This window comes from Xenopus tropicalis, chromosome 8 (assembly GCF_000004195.4).
Source record: "Xenopus tropicalis strain Nigerian chromosome 8, UCB_Xtro_10.0, whole genome shotgun sequence".
Taxonomy (NCBI): Eukaryota; Metazoa; Chordata; class Amphibia; order Anura; family Pipidae; genus Xenopus; species Xenopus tropicalis.
In genome coordinates, this window is record NC_030684.2 from 126,558,160 (window position 1) to 126,576,710 (window position 18,551).

The 18,551-nt window shown below is 37.9% G+C and overlaps 1 protein-coding gene across 1 annotated transcript; it reads right to left on the bottom strand.

Annotated features, from left to right (window-relative positions):
• Positions 1-885: 885 nt before the first annotated feature.
• Positions 886-16,253, bottom strand: LOC105948304 (serine/threonine-protein kinase N2). The gene is made up of 20 exons (XM_031891793.1): positions 16,200-16,253; positions 15,598-15,730; positions 14,501-14,544; positions 11,130-11,255; positions 9,937-9,994; positions 9,577-9,626; positions 8,611-8,668; positions 8,246-8,301; positions 5,917-6,008; positions 4,440-4,515; positions 4,268-4,359; positions 3,791-3,967; positions 3,640-3,702; positions 3,267-3,343; positions 2,975-3,117; positions 2,636-2,743; positions 2,363-2,443; positions 1,743-2,180; positions 1,475-1,555; positions 886-1,292 (listed from the first exon to the last, which is right to left on the bottom strand). The coding sequence occupies exons 1-18, from the start codon at positions 16,251-16,253 to the stop codon at positions 1,830-1,832; spliced, it is 1,839 nt and encodes a 612-aa protein (XP_031747653.1). The 3' UTR covers positions 886-1,292; positions 1,475-1,555; positions 1,743-1,829.
• Between the last annotated feature and the right edge of the window lie 2,298 nt (positions 16,254-18,551).

The following is an 18,551-nucleotide window of genomic DNA, read 5'->3' on the forward strand; positions in this document are numbered from 1 at the left end:
TGTCTGCCCCGCCTCCATGTCTAAGGAATAGAGGCGGAGCAATATATGATTGATCATATGCTCATGATATAGTTACAGATTTTAGGGGTAGGGTTACCCTTCCTCCCTTCTGGAAGAGTTTTTGGGGACAGGCGACTGTGTATGCACAACAAACAGAGTATCACACAAACAGGCTACACTAATGAGAGTTTCCATGTAGCTAAGATAATACGCAAGCATTGGAATCTTTTTTTCTAGGTGCCTCCAATGATGGCATACAAAAGTGCACCCATACTGAGAGGGAACTTGTTCATGCCGAACTACTGTACCTGGGAGCATACTGGTACCTAGAATATGTTTGGGCACCCCATGGTGTGGCATGTATCATTGCAACTCGTGTGCAGTGTAAATATGTTCCATTACCAGTTTATATTAGTTATAATATCAAGATACAAGGCAAGAGAGCAGGTTTGTATAAAAAAATATGATTCCAATAAGGCTAAATGTTAAAGTGAGATTAGTTGCCCGCGGTAGTGAAGATTTATTATTTCTGAAAGTTTACTAATTGGTAAATATGTCCTTAAAAACCCCACAAAATAAATGGATACAGAAAGGTCAAATGTCTTCTGGCTACCAAAGGCCCCATGTCACTATGGGGTGTATTTCTTAACAGTGAATACAAACATCACTGGTGATGTTGTCCATAGCAACCAATCAGATATTTGCTATTGTTCTCTAACTTGTAGGTGACCGTTCAAATCTAATTGCTGATTGCTATGGGCAATATCAGCAGTGATATTTGTGTCAAATGTTGATAAATACACCCCATATGTATTTAATTACCCCCTACCACCCAACCACACCCCCATTGCAATAAACAAAGCCAACAATTACACACGGCTTTAAAATTCATATAACTTTATTCTAGTACAATTTAAATATATTGTCTGTACATAGTTTCATATAAAAAATATACATTTGAATAGAAGAAAATAGGAAGTGGTGTGTCCCATACGACGTTTCCCTGCCATTCACTTCTTCATCGGGCTCTTGGGCTGAATTTGAGTCTTCTGCTAAGTCACGCAGTTCTTCACACGACTCACTATCTAGACTTCAGCTTCTTTGGCTGAACTTTTGCCTTCTGCTGACTCACAAAATTCATCAAATGCTTCTTGGACACCTCTCGATAAGTGCATTATAAGATGGGGTGGTGTTTGAATAGATATTTGTTCCTCTGCAGTAAATTTCCCACATGGCTTAGGAATAAATGGGGGCCTCACATGTTTCTTCTTCAGTGCATTCCAGTCTATTGTCTGTAAAACAGGAAAGCATACGTAGTCAAGGGTGAGACACAATAGAGAAGCTTTACCTTGTACAGAGAGTCCAAGGACACAAAGAATAAATCAAATCTATGCATAACAGTCATGAGAAATAAAATCTACAGCCATTTCTATGTACAGGATTGCCATGAGAAAAGCATGAAATATGATCGTACCGAGAAGAAAGGATGGGCCGCCACATCTTCAGCACCATTTGCACTCGATCCCAGACGGCAACTACCATTTTTCATCAACAGCTACATGAAAGAAAATAGTTGTTACACACACACAAATGTATATAGCGCCGTCCAGAAGTTGAATCAGTTTAACACGTAATTAAATCACATTTAATAGTTTGTCCATTGGCTCAGTAACTTATCATTTTAAAAAAAAGTCTTTTAAGGTTAGAAATCTCAGACAGAGGTATCATTTCTGATAACTTACTCCTTCTATGATGTTTCTTGTTTGTCTTGGGATTGCCTTCGTATTCATCACTGGTGCTTCGGTCACCATTAATGCCAGATCCTCCGATCAGAGGAAGGCGGGCCGGCAGCAGCAGCAGAGGGAACTCACTTCTTCAACTGGCTCTTGGGCTGAATTTGAGGCTTCTGCTAAGTCACGCAGTTCTTCACACGACTCGCTATCTAGACTTGAGCTGTCGTCTGTCTCGTTAAATTCTACAGCAGCTTCTTTGGCTGAACTTTTGCCTTCTGCTGACTCACAAAATTCATCAAATGCTTCTTGGACACCTCTCGATAAGTGCATTTTAAGATGGGGTGGTGTTTGAATAGATATTTGTTCCTCTGCAGTACATTTCCCACATGGCTTAGGAATAAATGGGGGCCTCACAAGTTTCTTCTTCAGTGCATTCCAGTCTATTGTCTGTAAAACAGGAAAGCATACGTAGTCAAGGGTGAGACACAATAGAGAAGCTTTACCTTCTACAGAGAGTCCAAGGACACAAAGAATAAATCAAATCTATGCATAACAGTCATGAGAAATAAAATCTACAGCCATTTCTATGTACAGGATTGCCATGAGAAAAGCATGAAATATGATCGTACCGAGAAGAAAGGATGGGCCGCCACATCTTCAGCACCATTTGCACTCGATCCCAGACGGCAACTACCATTTTTCATCAACAGCTACATGAAAGAAAATAGTTGTTACACACACACACACACAAATGTATATAGCGCCGTCCAGAAGTTGAATCAGTTTAACATGTAATTAAATCAAATTTAATAGTTTGTCCATTGGCTCAGTAACTTATCATTTTAAAAAAAGTCTTTTAAGGTTAGAAATCTCAGACAGAGGTATCATTTCTGATAACTTACTCCTTCTATGATGTTTCTGGTTTGTCTTGGGATTGCCTTCGGATACATCACTGGTGCTTCTGTCACCATTAATGCCAGATCCTTCAAAGTATTTGCTAAAAATGGAGGCTGAAAAACAGAAAAGCCAAAGTTAGGAGAAATCAGCAACAATGCCACAGCAATGGGTTCTAGCTTCTGCCCTCTGCAGATTAGCTAACAATAAGCTGGCCGGGCAATCAGTGCATCATGGGGATATTCCAGTGGGGCGCAGTGACCACATACAGTAGGTGTTTGTACCGTAATGTAAGAAAGCAGAGTTATAAAGCCACATAATAACCGAAAAAGATGTTTTATACTTACATGCCCAACAACCATTTCATAGATCATTGCTCCTAAAGCCCACCAGTCCACGGATCTAGTATAGGGTCTGGCTTCATATACTTCAGGAGCTTTATAGAGCGGAGTTCCTACTGGTTGGTTCATAGTGCAACCGTAGCCAATTCCTTAAGCAGAGACAAAGCAATGTTAGCTATAGATCACTGAGGCTTATTTACTAATATATATAAAGGCACAATAACCCAACCCAGTTTAGACTAATAAAGGCAATGATTTTACTAATTATCACCTGTTAAAATATCTAATAAGATCTTACCTGCTATGCTTAGACCAAAATCTGAAATTTTAGCATAGCCGTCTTTATCTATTAGGACATTTGCAGGTTTCAAATCCCTGTAAAGGAAGAAACATTTTTAAGTGAATGCAATAATGGAATTATTAATGCTGCTAAAAATATATCATGTTTATTATGCCAAAACCATAACTATGCACTAATTTGTTCAGCACTTTGCAAATTATTTGAAAGAAACAAACACCAAGTGAGTTTATTTCACTGACTATTGTTATGCTACAATATAATTGGAAGGTGCAATTCTGTTGGTACACATATAAATGGCACCCTTGAGCATCTTTGTATGTTTTGTACCCAGCCAATGATATTTACGGGACTAAAGCTACAAGCCACTTACCGGTGGACAATACCATTCTCATGCAAGAACTGAATTCCTAGAACGATGCAAGCTGAATAAAATCTGCAAAGAGAAATAAATCAGTTAATATTCATCCATAAAAGCAGGTGAATTTGTTAATGTTGGGACGTATTATGCCCGTTATACTTACACAGCTGATGAATGCGAAATTGCACCCTTTTTTATGACTGAATCTAAGTCACCTCCAGTGGCTAATTCCATGGAGAAGAAGACCCGATGCTCACTTTGGAAAGCAGAGATCAACCCCATGACAAAAGGGGTTCTCTGAATCTGCACAAATTTCATGATGTTCTTCTCTAGCAATAGGCTGAAAGATAAAAGCATCAGGAATGAGGAATAGGGAAACCCCTGCAGATGACCCCTTTTGATACAATGTTCTACATTATATAGCCTCCCATTGCCCCATCACCAAGTTCCACATTACAGTATGTAGCCTCTCACTGTTACATTACCCAGTGTCCCATCACATATCCTTCCACTGTCCCTTCACCCTTTGCCTCATCCCATAGCACTTCCATGTTATCCCATCAGTACTTTACCCAGCAACACCCATTGGTGAAGTACCCAGTGGCAAAGTCTGTAAAATGTTCATCACAAATATACTGACCTTTTGAGCATCTGATTCTTATGAATATCTGCCTTATTCATAGCTTTGATGGCGACCATATTTTGTGTTTTTTTATGTTCTGCCAGATAAACCTGGAAAAAAGAGTTTCATAAGCTATTCTGAATATATGATTAAATAGCATAAACTTCATTTGGGGGCTTAAGTAACTTACCTTCCCAAAGCTACCTTTGCCAAGGAATTTACAGAATCGAAAGTCCTTGACTGATGTCCAAGAGATCTTCTCAATACTAAAATAGGATAGAAAGAATGTATTATATTGCTTCCAGCATCCTGAAAAGGCAATAATAAATTACTTGTTCTACAACAACGCATTACAGGTATGGGACCTGTTATCCAGAATGCTTTGGACCTGGGGTTTCCCTAATATGGATCTCCATACCTTAAAGCGGACCTGTCACCCTAAGAAATAAGTCCAAATTATTTTCTATATTGTTAGTTGAGCAAAATAAACTTTACTTACTCTATATAAATAATATAAATATTGTTTCCTTCCGTCTTGGAATTACTCAATCAAAGCAAGCAGGCAGGCACCATTTTGTGGACACTGTTATTAAGGCAAGCTTTGTATCATGCCAAAACCTTGTTTATGTGACTGACTGGGGGACCTGATGCCCATGCCCATGCACTGGCTACACAGTTAGATAAGGAGGAGGGAGGGGAGAAGTGAGATGTGCAGTGACATCTAGGAAGTGCTGAATGGAAAGCTAAAGTTATTGTCTGCCCCGCCTCTATGCCTAAGGCCTAAGGCATAGAGGCGGGGCAAGCAATATATGATTGACAGCTGTGATTTTTAAATGCCTTTATAATGGGTTTGGATGTGTTAATATAAAAATGAATTTGGGTTTCATGTTTAATTTGAACAGGACTTTTATTATACAGATTTTCATGTCTGGGTGACAGGTCCACTTTAAGTCTACTAAAAAAATAATTTAAACATTAACATTACCCCTATAGGATTGTATTGCCTCCAATAAGGGGTAATTATATCTTAGGTGGGATCAAATACAGGTACTGTTTTATTATTACAGAGAAAAGGGAATCATTTAAACATGAAATAAACTCAATAGGGCTGTTCTGCCCCCAATAAGGGGTAATTATATCTTAGTTGGGATCAAGTACAGGTACTGTTTTATTATTACAGAGAAAAGGGAATCATTTAAACATGAAATAAACCCAATAGGACTGTTCTGCCCCAATAAGGGGTAATTATATCTTAGTTGGGATCAAGTACAGGTACTGTTTTATTATTACAGAGAAAAGGGAATCATTTAACCATTAAATAAACCCAATAGGGCTGTTCTGCCCCTAATAAGGGGTAATTATATCTTAGTTGGGATCAAGTACAGGTACTGTTTTATTATTACAGAGAAAAGGGAATCATTTAACCATTAAATAAACCCAATAGGGCTGTTCTGCCCCTAATAAGGGGTAATTATATCTTAGTTGGGATCAAGTATAAGGTTCTGTTTTATTATTACAGAGAAAAAGAAAATCATTTGAACAAATCTGAATTGTTTGATTAAAATGGAGTCTATGGGAAATGGCCTTTCTGTAATTCAGAGCTTTCTGGATAATGGATCCCATACCTGTACTAACTCTATAGATATATAAGTTATAATTTAACTTACTGTGAATTTGTATCATCCTGGACTGCAATATCGGCTTCAATCTGTTCTGCCCTTGCCAGCTCCTGGCAGACAGGAGAGTTTTGTATGGAAGGCTAAAGAAGAAAATAACATTCCATGAATATGTTTGAAGAAACATAAATAGCTGATTTAGATGTTTCCAAAACTTAGAAATGGGGGCGCTCACAAGAGGGAGGTAACATGCTGTTGTGCTTTTCTGAAAAAAGTAGATATGGGGGGATGTGGTAGGATGTTTCATTATCTCTTAGGAATTAAACCTTTTACCGTTTTTCCTTTCTGAGCAGTTGTCATTTAACTTGAATTTCACTGAATAAATGTATTGCACTCTAATTATTGTTTCTTTGTATTTCATATTGGATCAACCCTGCAGTGATCATTTGTGGCTTATTATCAGTTAAGCTTTTACAGTGGAGCCCCTAGGGAACCCCCACCTACAATTTGTATGTAATAATAGGAAATAAATCAGTCAAATATAAAAGTGGGATGGATATTGCGCATAAAATGCTCATACAGATTTATTGGCTACATCCAGTGAGTAAAGGGCCAAATCTGCAAGAATGCCTTTTCTGTCATTAGCCTTCGTCTTTCTCAATAACCCACTCTAGTACTGTTCCAAACTAGTAGTGTTCCTTATTAAACTGAATTCAAGGCTCCAGCACCACAAGTTGCACAGCATTAATAGAAATAATAACATCAATGTCGTTTACTTACTGTAGAATTTTCAAGATCATCACTTTCAGTTTCACTGTCAGAACTCTCTTTTTTTTCTGCAAAAAACAACAAAAAGGTTAAAATGTTTGTACAAAAATGTGGGTAACTATACATAAAAGGAGAGTTCATGGGTGTTTAGCATTTTTCTTATTGTAGACTGATAAGTGCAAGGATATGGCAGCATTTAGTCCAGGTCTAAACACAGGGCCTGAATATTTATATTAAGTATAATTGCCCTTCAGCTAATGTCAAGGTTCATGTCAACAATATTTGATGTACACCTACTCCTTGCACTAAATACAAATAGTAACTCACAGTACAATAACATAGGGCAATAGAAGGAAGCGATTGCTGAAATACTTTACCTTCAGATTTCTCGGCGTCTTCCACAAATGTGAATTTGACATGTTTGACTCTAGGTTCCTAAAAAAATATAAAACAAAATAAATATCCAAGAAGAAAACAAAACAAAATATTATGCTAACCTCAGGCACACACGCATAAATGTGCAGCTCAGTCACCTAGGGGCTTATGGGACTCATTTGTTATTGAGTCGTTCCAACATTTGTGTTTGTTCACTGCAGGTGTCACTTTAATTCTCTTTATTATTACTTCTATCAGTGTCTAACATGGTACAATGTTTGCTGCAATATAAGGATCTGGGATGTTCAATAGACTGTACCATGTTAAGTATGCAGGGTTGGGTTACAATCACTTTACAAACACCCAAGGCAGGAATGGGAAACACATTTAGAATTACACGGGTTCAATGGCTATGTAAAAGATTAGCCAAACCCGCTTAGAATATATTAAGATGCCCATACAGGGGCCAATAGAAGCTGCAGACTGAGACCCTAAAGACCAAGTCAGCAGGTTATTGGCCCATGAATGGCGCCCTGCGACAGAAAATCGGTCTGAGTTAAGCTGGCCATACATGCAACGATGATATGGTACGAAACCTTGTTTCATACAATATTTGGTGCGTGTATGGTGCACGAAGAAATATAAATAGCTGATTTAAATGTTTCCAGAACACTTAGAAAAGGGGGCCCTCACAAGAGGGAGGTAACATGCTGTTGTGCTTTTCTGAAAAAAGTAGATATGGGGGGATGTGGTAGGATGTTTCATTATCTATTAGGAATTAAAGCCTTTACCCTTTTTCCTTTCTGAGCAGTTGTCTTTTAACTTGAATTTCACTGAATAAATGTATTGCACTCTAATTATTGTTTCTTTGTATTTCATATTGGATCAACCCTGCAGTGATCATTTGTGGATTTTTATCAGTTAAGCTGTTACAGTGGAGCCCCTAGGGAACCCCCACCTACAATTTGTATGTAATAATAGGAAATAAATCAGTCAATATAAAAGTGGGATGGATATTGCCCATTAAATGCTCATACAGATTTATTGGCTACATCCAGTGAGTAAAGAGCCAAATCTGCAAGAATGCCTTTTCTGTCATTAGCCTTCGTTTTTCTCAATAACCCACTCTAGTACTGTTCCAAACTAGTACTGTTCCTTATTAAACTGAATTCAAGGCTCCAGCACCACCAGTTGCACAGCATTAATAGAAATAATAACATCAATGTCGTTTACTTACTGTGGAATTTTCAAGATCATCACTTTCAGTTTCACTGTCAGAACTCTCTTTCTTTTCTGCAAAAACCAACAAAAAGGTTAAAATGATTGTACAGAAATGTGGGTAACTATACATAAAAAGGAGAGTTCATGGGTTTTTGGCATTTTTTTATTGTAGACTGATAAGTGCAAGGATATGGCAGCATTTAGTCCAGGTCTAAACACAGGGCCTGAATATTTATATTAAGTATAACTGCCCTTCAGCTAATGTCAAGGTTCATGTCAACAATATTTGATGTACACCTACTCCTTGCACTAAATACAAATAGTAACTCACAGTACAATAACATAGGGAAATAGAAGGAAGCGATTGCTGAAATACTTTACCTTCAGATTTCTCGGCTTCTTCCACAGATGTGAATTTGACCTGTTTGACTCTAGGTTCCTAAAAAAAATATAAAACAAAATAAATATCCAAGAAAAAACAAAACAAAATATTATGCTGACCTCAGGCACGCACGCATAAATGTGCACTTTAGCTCGGTCACACAGGGGCTTATGGGACTCATTTGTTATTGAGTAGTTCCAACATTTGTGTTTGTTCAGTGCAGGTGTCACGTTAATACAATACAGGCCATACATGCAACGATGATATGGTACGAAACCTCGTTTTATACGATATTTGGTGCGTGTATGGTGCACCAAGAAACATAAATAGCTGATTTAAATGTTTCCAGAACACTTAGAAAAGGGGGCGCTCACAAGAGGGAGGTAACATGCTGTTGTGCTTTTCTGAAAAAAGTAGATATGGGGGGATGTGGTAGGATGTTTCATTATCTCTTAGGAGGCCCAGAGTGGATTCCCTGCTACCCTAATGTGGAATTCAAGCCTTTTACCCATTTCCCTTTCTGAGCAGTTGTCATTTAACTTGAATTTCACTGAATAAATGTATTGCACTCTAATTATTGTTTCTTTGTATTTCATATTGGATCAACCCTGCAGTGATCATTTGTGGCTTATTATCAGTTCAGCTGTTACTGCGTAGCCCCTAGGGAATAGAAATCTACTGTTTGTATGTAATAATAGAAAATAAATAATTCAATGTAAAAGTGGGATGGATTTTGCCCATAAAATGCTCATACAGATTTATTGGCTACGTCCAGTGAGTAAAGGGCCAAATCTGCAAAAATGCCTTTTCTGTCATTAGCCTTCGTCTTATTACAGTCTTTCTCAATAACCCACTCTAGTACTGTTCCAAACTAGTACTGTTCCTTATTAAACTGAATTCAAGGCTCCAGCACCACCAGTTGCACAGCATTAATAGAAATAATAACATCAATGTCATTTACTTACTGTGGAATTTTCAAGATCATCAGTTTCACTGTCAGAACTCTCTTTTTTTTCTGCAAAAACCAACAAAAAGGTTAAAATGTTTGTACAGAAATGTGGGTAACTATACATTAAAAGGAGAGTTCATAGGTTTTTAGCATTTTTCTTATTGTAGACTGATAAGTGCCAGGATATGGCAGCATTTAGTCCAGGTCTAAACACAGGGCCTGAATATTTATATTAAGTATAATTGCCCTTCAGCTAATGTCAAGGTTCATGTCAACAATATTTGATGTACACCTACTCCTTGCACTAAATACAAATAGTAACTCACAGTACAATAACATAGGGCATTAGAAGGAAGCGATTGCTGAAATACTTTACCTTCAGATTTCTTGGCTTCTTTCACAAATATGAATTTGACATGTTTAACTCTAGGTTCCTAAAAAAATATAAAACAAAATAAATATCCAAGAAGAAAACAAAACAAAATATTATGCTAACCTCAGGCACGCACGCATAAATGTGCAGCTCAGTCACACAGGGGCTTATGGGACTTTTTTGTTATTGAGTCGTTCCAACATTTGTGTTTGTTCAGTGCAGGTGTCACTTTAATTCTCTTTATTATTACTTCTATCAGTGCCTAACATGGTACAATGTTTTGCTGCAATATAAGGATCTGGGATGTTCAATAGACTGTACCATGTTAAGTATGCAGGGTTGGGTTATAATCACTTTACAAACACCCAAGGCAGGAATGGGAAACACATTTAGAATTACACGGGTTCAATGGCTATGTAAAAGATTAGCCAAACCCGCTTAGAATATATTAAGATGCCCATACAGGGGCCAATAGAAGCTGCAGACTAAGACCCTAAAGACCAAGTCAGCAGGTTATTGGCCCTTGAATGACGCCCTGCGACAGAAAATCGGTCTGAAATAAGCTGGCCATACATGCAACGATGATATGGTACGAAACCTCGTTTCATACAATATTTGGTGCATGTATGGCGGATCGATGAGACAAACGATATTGCAAAGGCTGCAGATATCAGTCGACTCGTCAATCGCCCGGATTAAAAGATTTTGATCGGGCGTCGTTGAAGGAGCCTGAACAAAATCTGCGTTCAGGGCTGATTCGTCAGGTGAAGGTAGATTGGTAGAATTCCAATTGTTTCTGCCTCCATATCTGACGATTCAGCCCTGCATATCAGTGGGGGAAATGAACAATCTTTCCTGTGAAAAGATTGGAATTGCCGCGTGTATGGCCAGCTTTAATGAGGTCTCTCCCTTCTACCACCATTATGACCTGATTGCTGACTAAGGAGTCAAATGATTGGATCATCCCAGCATGTTAGTGGCCAAATCAGATAATATATGTCCAGCTTTACACCTGCATATGCCAAAATGGGATTACACTCATTCATCACTTGCTTACTTTAATTCATCTCCTTCTGAATGATATGATCTCTTCCTTTATCCCAAGTTCCCACTCTATTACAGTCCCAATCCCACGATGTGTAATGTTATGTACTAATTGTGGAATGTTTAAGATGGACACTTTCAGTTCTACTTACTGTTCTTTCTGTAGCAATACAGGTATCAAGTGACACAGTTTGAGATTTCCTGGCTTCTTGCACCAGTATGAATCTCTCTTGCTTTGGAACATTCTGAGTGGCACTTTCTAAGCTGCTTCCAGATTCCTAAAGAACAATAAAACATTCAATTACAAATATACTATATGTATTAACGCACAATCCTTATACATAGACAAGTGCCCAAACTTGCACCTTAGCTCTGTGCGACAGGAGATTATGGGGTTTTATTTTCCTTTTGGGAAAAAGTTACAATATTTAATTCTCATGTGCATTCACTAAGATTATACACTAGGTCTGGATCAAAAAATGATCACAAAAAATGCTAAATGAGGCTTTGGATTTCAAAAGCAAATAATGTAGAGAAACAATAAATAGTTAGATGTAGGTATCTAAAATGACAAAAAATTGATAGAACCATGGTATTATTTGCGGTAAATAAGGGACTGCTGATTTTTTTTACTTTCCCTCAACTTAAACCCAGCCCATTGGTACTTACAGCTCAGAGTACATATGTAAACTAGAAAGGGAAGTTTGAGAACAAACTTCATGTTGGGTTGAAAAACATGAAGTCACTGAATGGGCTCTGCCCACTTTCTCTAACCTTGGACCACAGTTATACAGTAAAAACCACTGTGCAAAGTTTGGGGACCCTGGTTTTAATAGTGTCTGAATGGCAGCAACTTAAATTTCCCCACTGCAGTCCCCCAGTGACCAACTGTGCAAATTTTGGGGACTCAGGCATAAAAATTGTGAGGCTGACAGCATTTTACACTTTACCATTGAAAGTAAATAGGTGAAATGTTATTGGCTGTTGGTGGCTCCGCCCACGTTTTTCTAACTTTGAATGGCAAATACCCAGTGACTAACTCTGGAAACTTTAACAACCCTGGAATTAATACTTAAATAATGGCATCAGTTTAAATATAAACCAATGAAATCTAATGGGTGGAAATGGATTGGCTGTTGGTGGCTCCTCCCACTTGTTTGGGAACCCTGACATAAACAGTGTGAGCAAAGCAACATTTTAAATAAAAACCAAAAAAATTCAATAGGTGAAGTCTGATTGGCTGTTGGTGGCTCCCCCCAATTTTTAAAACCTAAAAATGCAGTCCCCTAGTGACCCTGGTGTTAATACTGTGAGAATGGCAGCAGGTTGAATTTCCCATTGAAAATCAATAGCTAAAATCTGATTGGCTGTTGTTGGCTCCACCCACTTTTTCTAACTCTGAACTGCAGTTACCAGGTGACTAGCTCTGCAAAGTTTGGAGACCTTAGTATTAATATTTAAAGAATGGCCGCAGTTTAAATTTAAACATATGAAGTCTATAGGTGAAATCTAATTGGTTGTTGTTGGCCCCACCCACTTTTCTAAACTTGGAACATAGTCACCTAGTGACAAACTGTGCAAAGTTTGGGGACCCTGACATTAAACACGTGAGAATGGCAGCAGTTAAAATTTTCGCACTGAAAACAATGAAAGAAATGTGATTGGCTTTTGGCGGCCCCGCCCACTTGTAACCTTGAGTACAAAGTCACGCAGTGACTGACTGTGCAAAGTTTGCGAACTCTGGCATCAAAACAATAAAATTCAATAGGTGAAATCTGATTGGCTGTTGGTGGCCCCGCCCACTTTTTAAAAACTAAAACTGTAGTCCCCTAGTGACCAACTGTGAAAAGTTTGGGGACCCTGGCGTTAATACTGTGAGAATGGCAGCAGATTGAATTTCCCTATTTAGAGTCAATAGGTAAAATCTGATTGGCTGTTGGTGGCTCCACCCACTTACAAAAATACAAAAAATCTTAAATGCGTAGTCACCCAGTGACTGACTGTGCAAAGTTTGGGAAGCCTGGCAACAAACCAATAAAAATCAATAGGTGAAACCTGATTGGTTGTTGGTGGCTCCGCCCACATTTCAAAACTAAAATTGCAGTCCCCTAGTGACCAACTGTGAAAAGTTTGGGGACCCTGGTGTTAATTCTGTGAGACTGGCAGCAGGTTGAATTTCCCCATTGAAAGTCAATAGGTAAACTCTGATTGGCTGCTGGTGGCTCCACTCACTTTTTCTTACCTTGAACCACAGTTACCTGGTGCCTAACTCTGCAAAGTTTGGGGACCCCGGCGTTATTACTGTGAGAATGGCAGCAGGTTGGATTTCTGCCAAGTCAATAGGTAAAATCTGATTGGCTGTTCACATCTCCGCCCACTTTTGGGCATCCAACAATCATCATATTTTCATTCAGGCTGACCCCATGACTGTGATTCAAGTTTGGGGAGTGTAGCCTCAAAGCTGTAAGTTTGGCAGCAGTTTCAATTTACCCATAAAAGTCAATGGGTACAATATGATTGGCTGTTGTTGGCCCCTCCCACTTTGCGGGTTTTAAAAAAAAAAAACCTGAATGAGTAGTCACCCAGTGACTGACTGTGCAAAGTTTAGAAAATCAAACCAATAAAAATCAATAGGTGAAATTTGATTGGCTGTTGGCGGCTCCGCCCACTTTTCACAACTTAAACTGCAGTCCCCTAGTGACCAAGTGTAAAAAATTTGGGGACCCCAGGGTTAATACTGTGAGAATGGCAGCAGGTTGGATTTCCGCCAAATCAATAGGTAAAATCTGATTGGCGGTTCACAGCTCCGCCCACTTTTGGGCATCCAATAATCATCCTATTTTCATTCAGGCTGAGCCCATGATGGTGTGATTCAAGTTTGGGGAATTTAGCCTCAAAGCTGTAAGATTGGCTTAAAGTCAATGATTAAAATTTGATTGGCTGTTGTTGGCCCCTCCCACTTTGGGGTCATCCAACAAATGTTGCTGCTTCATTCGGGGTGACCCCATGATTATGTGATTCAAGTTTGGGGGGTGTAGCTTCAAAGCTGTAAGTGTTGCAGCAGTTTGAAAATCTTCCCTGTCAAAGTCAATGGGAAAATTGGGGGGTTCGGAGCGGCGCCACAAAAAGATGGGGGGCGCAATCGCTTAGAAAAGCACAAGCAACCTGCTCCGCTATAGGGCGAAGATGTGTGGGGAGTTTGGGTGTTGTACCCCTAAACCTGTAGGAGGAGTTGCGTTTAGAAAATGGGGGGCGCTAAGAAGAAGAAGAAGAAGCGGAAGAATAAGCCAAAGTGGAAGAACAGTCTGTGGGGGTTTCAACCCAACATAATGATACTCCAGCCTAAAGTAGAATTGTGCCCCCCCTCGTAGAGAGACACACCTATAAGTACCACTGGGGAAATAAGAATATGAATGTCATCTTTAATAGTGATACTTGTGCATGGAGCTTGGTGACAAAGTGGCAGTTACAGCTGGGAAGGGGCCAGAGGTACAAACATTAAGTCAATAGAAAATAAACTTACACTAGAAGATTCCTCAGTAGTGCCAACTGAACTTTCTGTTGTTACTGCAAAAATAAGAACAAGTAATATAAGCACATAACATGGTGCCCCTGGCAAATACAAACATTACTGGCACAGGTATAGTTAGTAGGCAGGTGGTTATGTTTATGAACTGATATTCTACAAGATATTAAATGAGCAGATATCTTACAAGAAGATTATGAAAGTGTGGATTTTATACAAGGATAATATAAAACCCCTGTTGTATACACTGTACTGTATGAACCATTACAGACATAAGAAGATAGAAAATTCAAAGAAATGTGCAGATAAACATGAAGTATTCTTACAATTACTATCTTATGATATGCTATTCAGGTAGCAGTAGAAGTTTAGATTGCACATTTCAGCATAGGGTATTTCATAGTTAAAGTAAAGAAACCTAAGACTAAAACTGCATATGTGCCCAGTCCACGAGATCATAGGACTGTGTCTCCCCCCGTACTCTTCATTTAGACCCAAAGCCAAACAAGCAGTGCTGTGTTTCAATGCAGAAATGGGGATAACACAAATGTTAGCCCTTCTGTGGCTGCCTGTATGCGGCGGTCACATTAGTTAACCAAGAGGTCCTATGTAGCTTTAAACTCAAATATAATCAGTGTTGGTAATGGCAGCCTTCCCTACAGTAGGGAGAGTGGTTATCTGGCTGGCCATATGTAGGTTTAAACAAGAATTTCCTGCACTGTGGGGCTAAGCAATAGGCAAAGGGCCTGCAGTCAAATTAAAGTGAGATTTTTGGGACCCTAAAGTCTAAAGGCCAATAAAGGAGCAAAAAAGAAAGGACAGCATTTCCATAAAGTTGTAGTTGTTAAGAAGTAAGGGGTATTGGTTAAATTATGAACCACAGGAGAAATGAAACCTGAAATCCACTGGTTTAGACTTATAATTTGGTCTGTTTAAGACAGAATAGTCATTTATGCCTGCACATACAGTTGTGAATTAACGTTCATCTCCTCAGTATTTACATACTATTTGCTGGGATAAAGAATTTCATAATAATGTATACAGGGTATTTAGTGGTGTGATGGCCATGCATTTCCATTGCTCAGATAACATACCTGGAGTATTCTGGGCTATTCTCTCCAGTCTTTCATCCAGTGGTTCTTTGATCTCCTCTTTCTTCTGGGTTTCAATCCCATAATTCACCGGAAGAAGGTGTAGAGGAGTAGGTACAATCTTGCAACTGGATTCCTAAAATATGAAAATAAATGTAACAATAAATATAACTTTGCTTTAAAAAAAAAAAAAAAAAACATACAGTTTGCACTGAGCTATTCATAAAGAGACTTGCATTGGCTCATATGCTCAGAGCTCAGGAGATTCATGGGTTTTAAACAGGAGCCAAGACAAGGTTCAAACAAAATAAAGTCAAATAATAATAAAAAAAAGGAAGAAACCAAGAATCAGAACAACTTGACAAAAGGAGACAACTAAAGTAATAAGTGCTTAGTGCAGACTCACCGTATCATTAGAAATCAATGGAGCAACCTGTAAACGAAATGAAAATACATAAATACAAGCTGCTTGTTATATTGTTATGATCAGAATAACATTTACAAAACAGTTAATATGCTACATTCCTTAAGGCACTGGGATAGGTGATATTGGCTTACAGAAGCCCAAGCCTGTTTAATATAAAGAAAGGCTACAGCAACCTTACCTTGTTGTTCCGTCGGAATAATTTTCGAAAAGCTTTACTGATTCGTTTAAACATAGTTGGTTAAGCTGAAACGTAAAAAAAGAAAGTTAAATATGTAAGACAGGGAATGGAAACAGTAGTTGGGGGGCATTGCTTGTACTGTCCTATTGCTGTCACTGCCCTCATAGAGACAAATACATATCATTGTGGGAAATGTAAATACTGCTAAATTATTAGTACTTAGATAGATATATAGATGATAAATAGATAGATGGATAGATAGATGATAAATAGATAGATGATAGATAGATAGACAAATAGATGATAGATAGATAGACAAATAGATGATAGATAGACAAATAGATGATAGATAGATGATAAATAGATAGACTGATAGATAGATGATAAATAGATAGATGATAGATAGACAAATAGATGATAGATAGATAGATAGACAAATAGATGATAGATAGATGATAAATAGATAGACAAATAGATAGATAAATGATAGATAGATAGATAGATGATAAATAGATAGACAGATAGATTGATAGATAGATAGATGATAGAGATAGAAGATAGATGATAGATAAATAGATAGATGATAAATAGATAGATGATAGATAGATAGACAGATGATAAATAGATAGATAGATAGACAAATAGATGATAGATAGATGATAAATAGATAGACAAATAGATAGATAAATGATAGATAGATGATAGATAAATAGATAGATAGATGATAGATAGATAGATGATAGAGATAGATGATAGATAGATAGATGATAGATAAATAGATAGATGATAGATAGATAGACAGATGATAAATAGATAGAGATAGATGATCGATAGATAGATGATAGACAGATGATACATAGATAGATAGATGATAGATAGATGATCGATAGATAGATAGATGATAAATAGATAGATAGAAAGACAAAAAGGGCATTGAAGTTAAAAGACAAATGAGACTGTTGGCCTGCAGACAAGGCAGCAGGGAAAAGGAGGAGTCTCTTGCAAAAACATAACAGTAAAATACATATTATCCAGCCAATAGGAAACCATTATAGGTAATAAAGCTTAGTACTTACTATGAAAATCTATACAATGTTGAAAAGGTATAGGTAAGTACAAGCAACAGTTATCAGTATGACTGGGAGCAGTAGCAGAACCACTGCCCCGTAGCTAACCAATAACTGAAGTGACCCCAGCCTGGTTGTTTTCTGATTTGCTGATTTCTGGCACATTGTGACATCATCAAAAAACAAGCTGTGCAGGTGTTTACTTTGTAACTGAATTCAGTTCCATAGTGACATCATCACAGCATCACATGACACATGCCTGCAGAAAACAAGCTGCACAGAAACATCGGTTTGAGATTGCTACAAACTGAAACTGTGATCCCAACTGTCACACCGGGGTACAAATGCACTGAATCATATTCAGAAATCTCTCCCACAATAAGAAGAACTCGGCCAAGCTATAAAATAGCCATTCCTATAGGGCTGATACTTTATCACTTATCTTTCTATTCAGGCTCTTTCCTATTATTCATTTAGTTCATTTAGTTATATAGTGGCAGCAAACGATGCAGCGCTTTATATTCATTTCTAACAAACAGGGATCTTGCAATCATTTAATAAACCAGGACAAAGGATAAGATTAGAGGGTCCAACTCACCATAAATGGTTATGGATTTGGGATTTAAAAAACTTTATAGAACTAAATTAGGTGAATTCTTGATGTGAAAGGATATTGCTGTATAATAAACCCAGCTATTTCAGGCAATGATAAACAATGCACTGATAAGGTCCCATTTAGAATATACAGGTATCGGACCCCTTATCCGGAAACCCATTATCCAGAAAGTTCTGAATTTTATGGAAAGGCCATCTCCCATAGACTCCATTGTAATCACATAATTCACATTTTTTAAAAATGGTTTCCTTTATCTCTGTAATAATAAAACAGTACCTGTACTTGATCCCAACTAAGATATAATTACCCCTTATTGGGGGCAGAACAGCCCTATTGGGTTTATTTCATGGTTGAATGATTCCCTTCTCTCTGTAATAATAAAACAGTACCTGTACTTGATCCCAACTAAGATATAATTACCCCTTATTGGGGGCAGAACAGCCCTATTGGGTTTATTTCATGGTTAAATGATTCCCTTTTCTCTGTAATAATAAAACAGTACCTGTACTTGATCCCAACTAAGATATAATTACCCCTTATTGGGGGCAGAACAGCCCTATTGGGTTTATTTAATAGTTAAATGATTCCCTTTTCTCTGTAATAATAAAACAGTACCTGTACTTGATCCCAACTAAGATATAATTACCCCTTATTGGGGGCAGAACAGCC

Coding starts and splice junctions, on each gene's coding strand:
- LOC105948304 (XM_031891793.1), bottom strand. CDS start 16,253: ATGTTTAAACGAATCAGTAAAGCTTTTCGAAAATTATTCCGACGGAAC. Junction 9,627..9,936: donor AGAAGCCAAGAAATCTGAAG/GTAAAGTATTTC, acceptor TGGTTTTTGCAG/AAAAAAAAGAGAGTTCTGAC. Junction 2,744..2,974: donor ATGAAATGGTTGTTGGGCAT/GTAAGTATAAAA, acceptor TCTGTTTTTCAG/CCTCCATTTTTAGCAAATAC.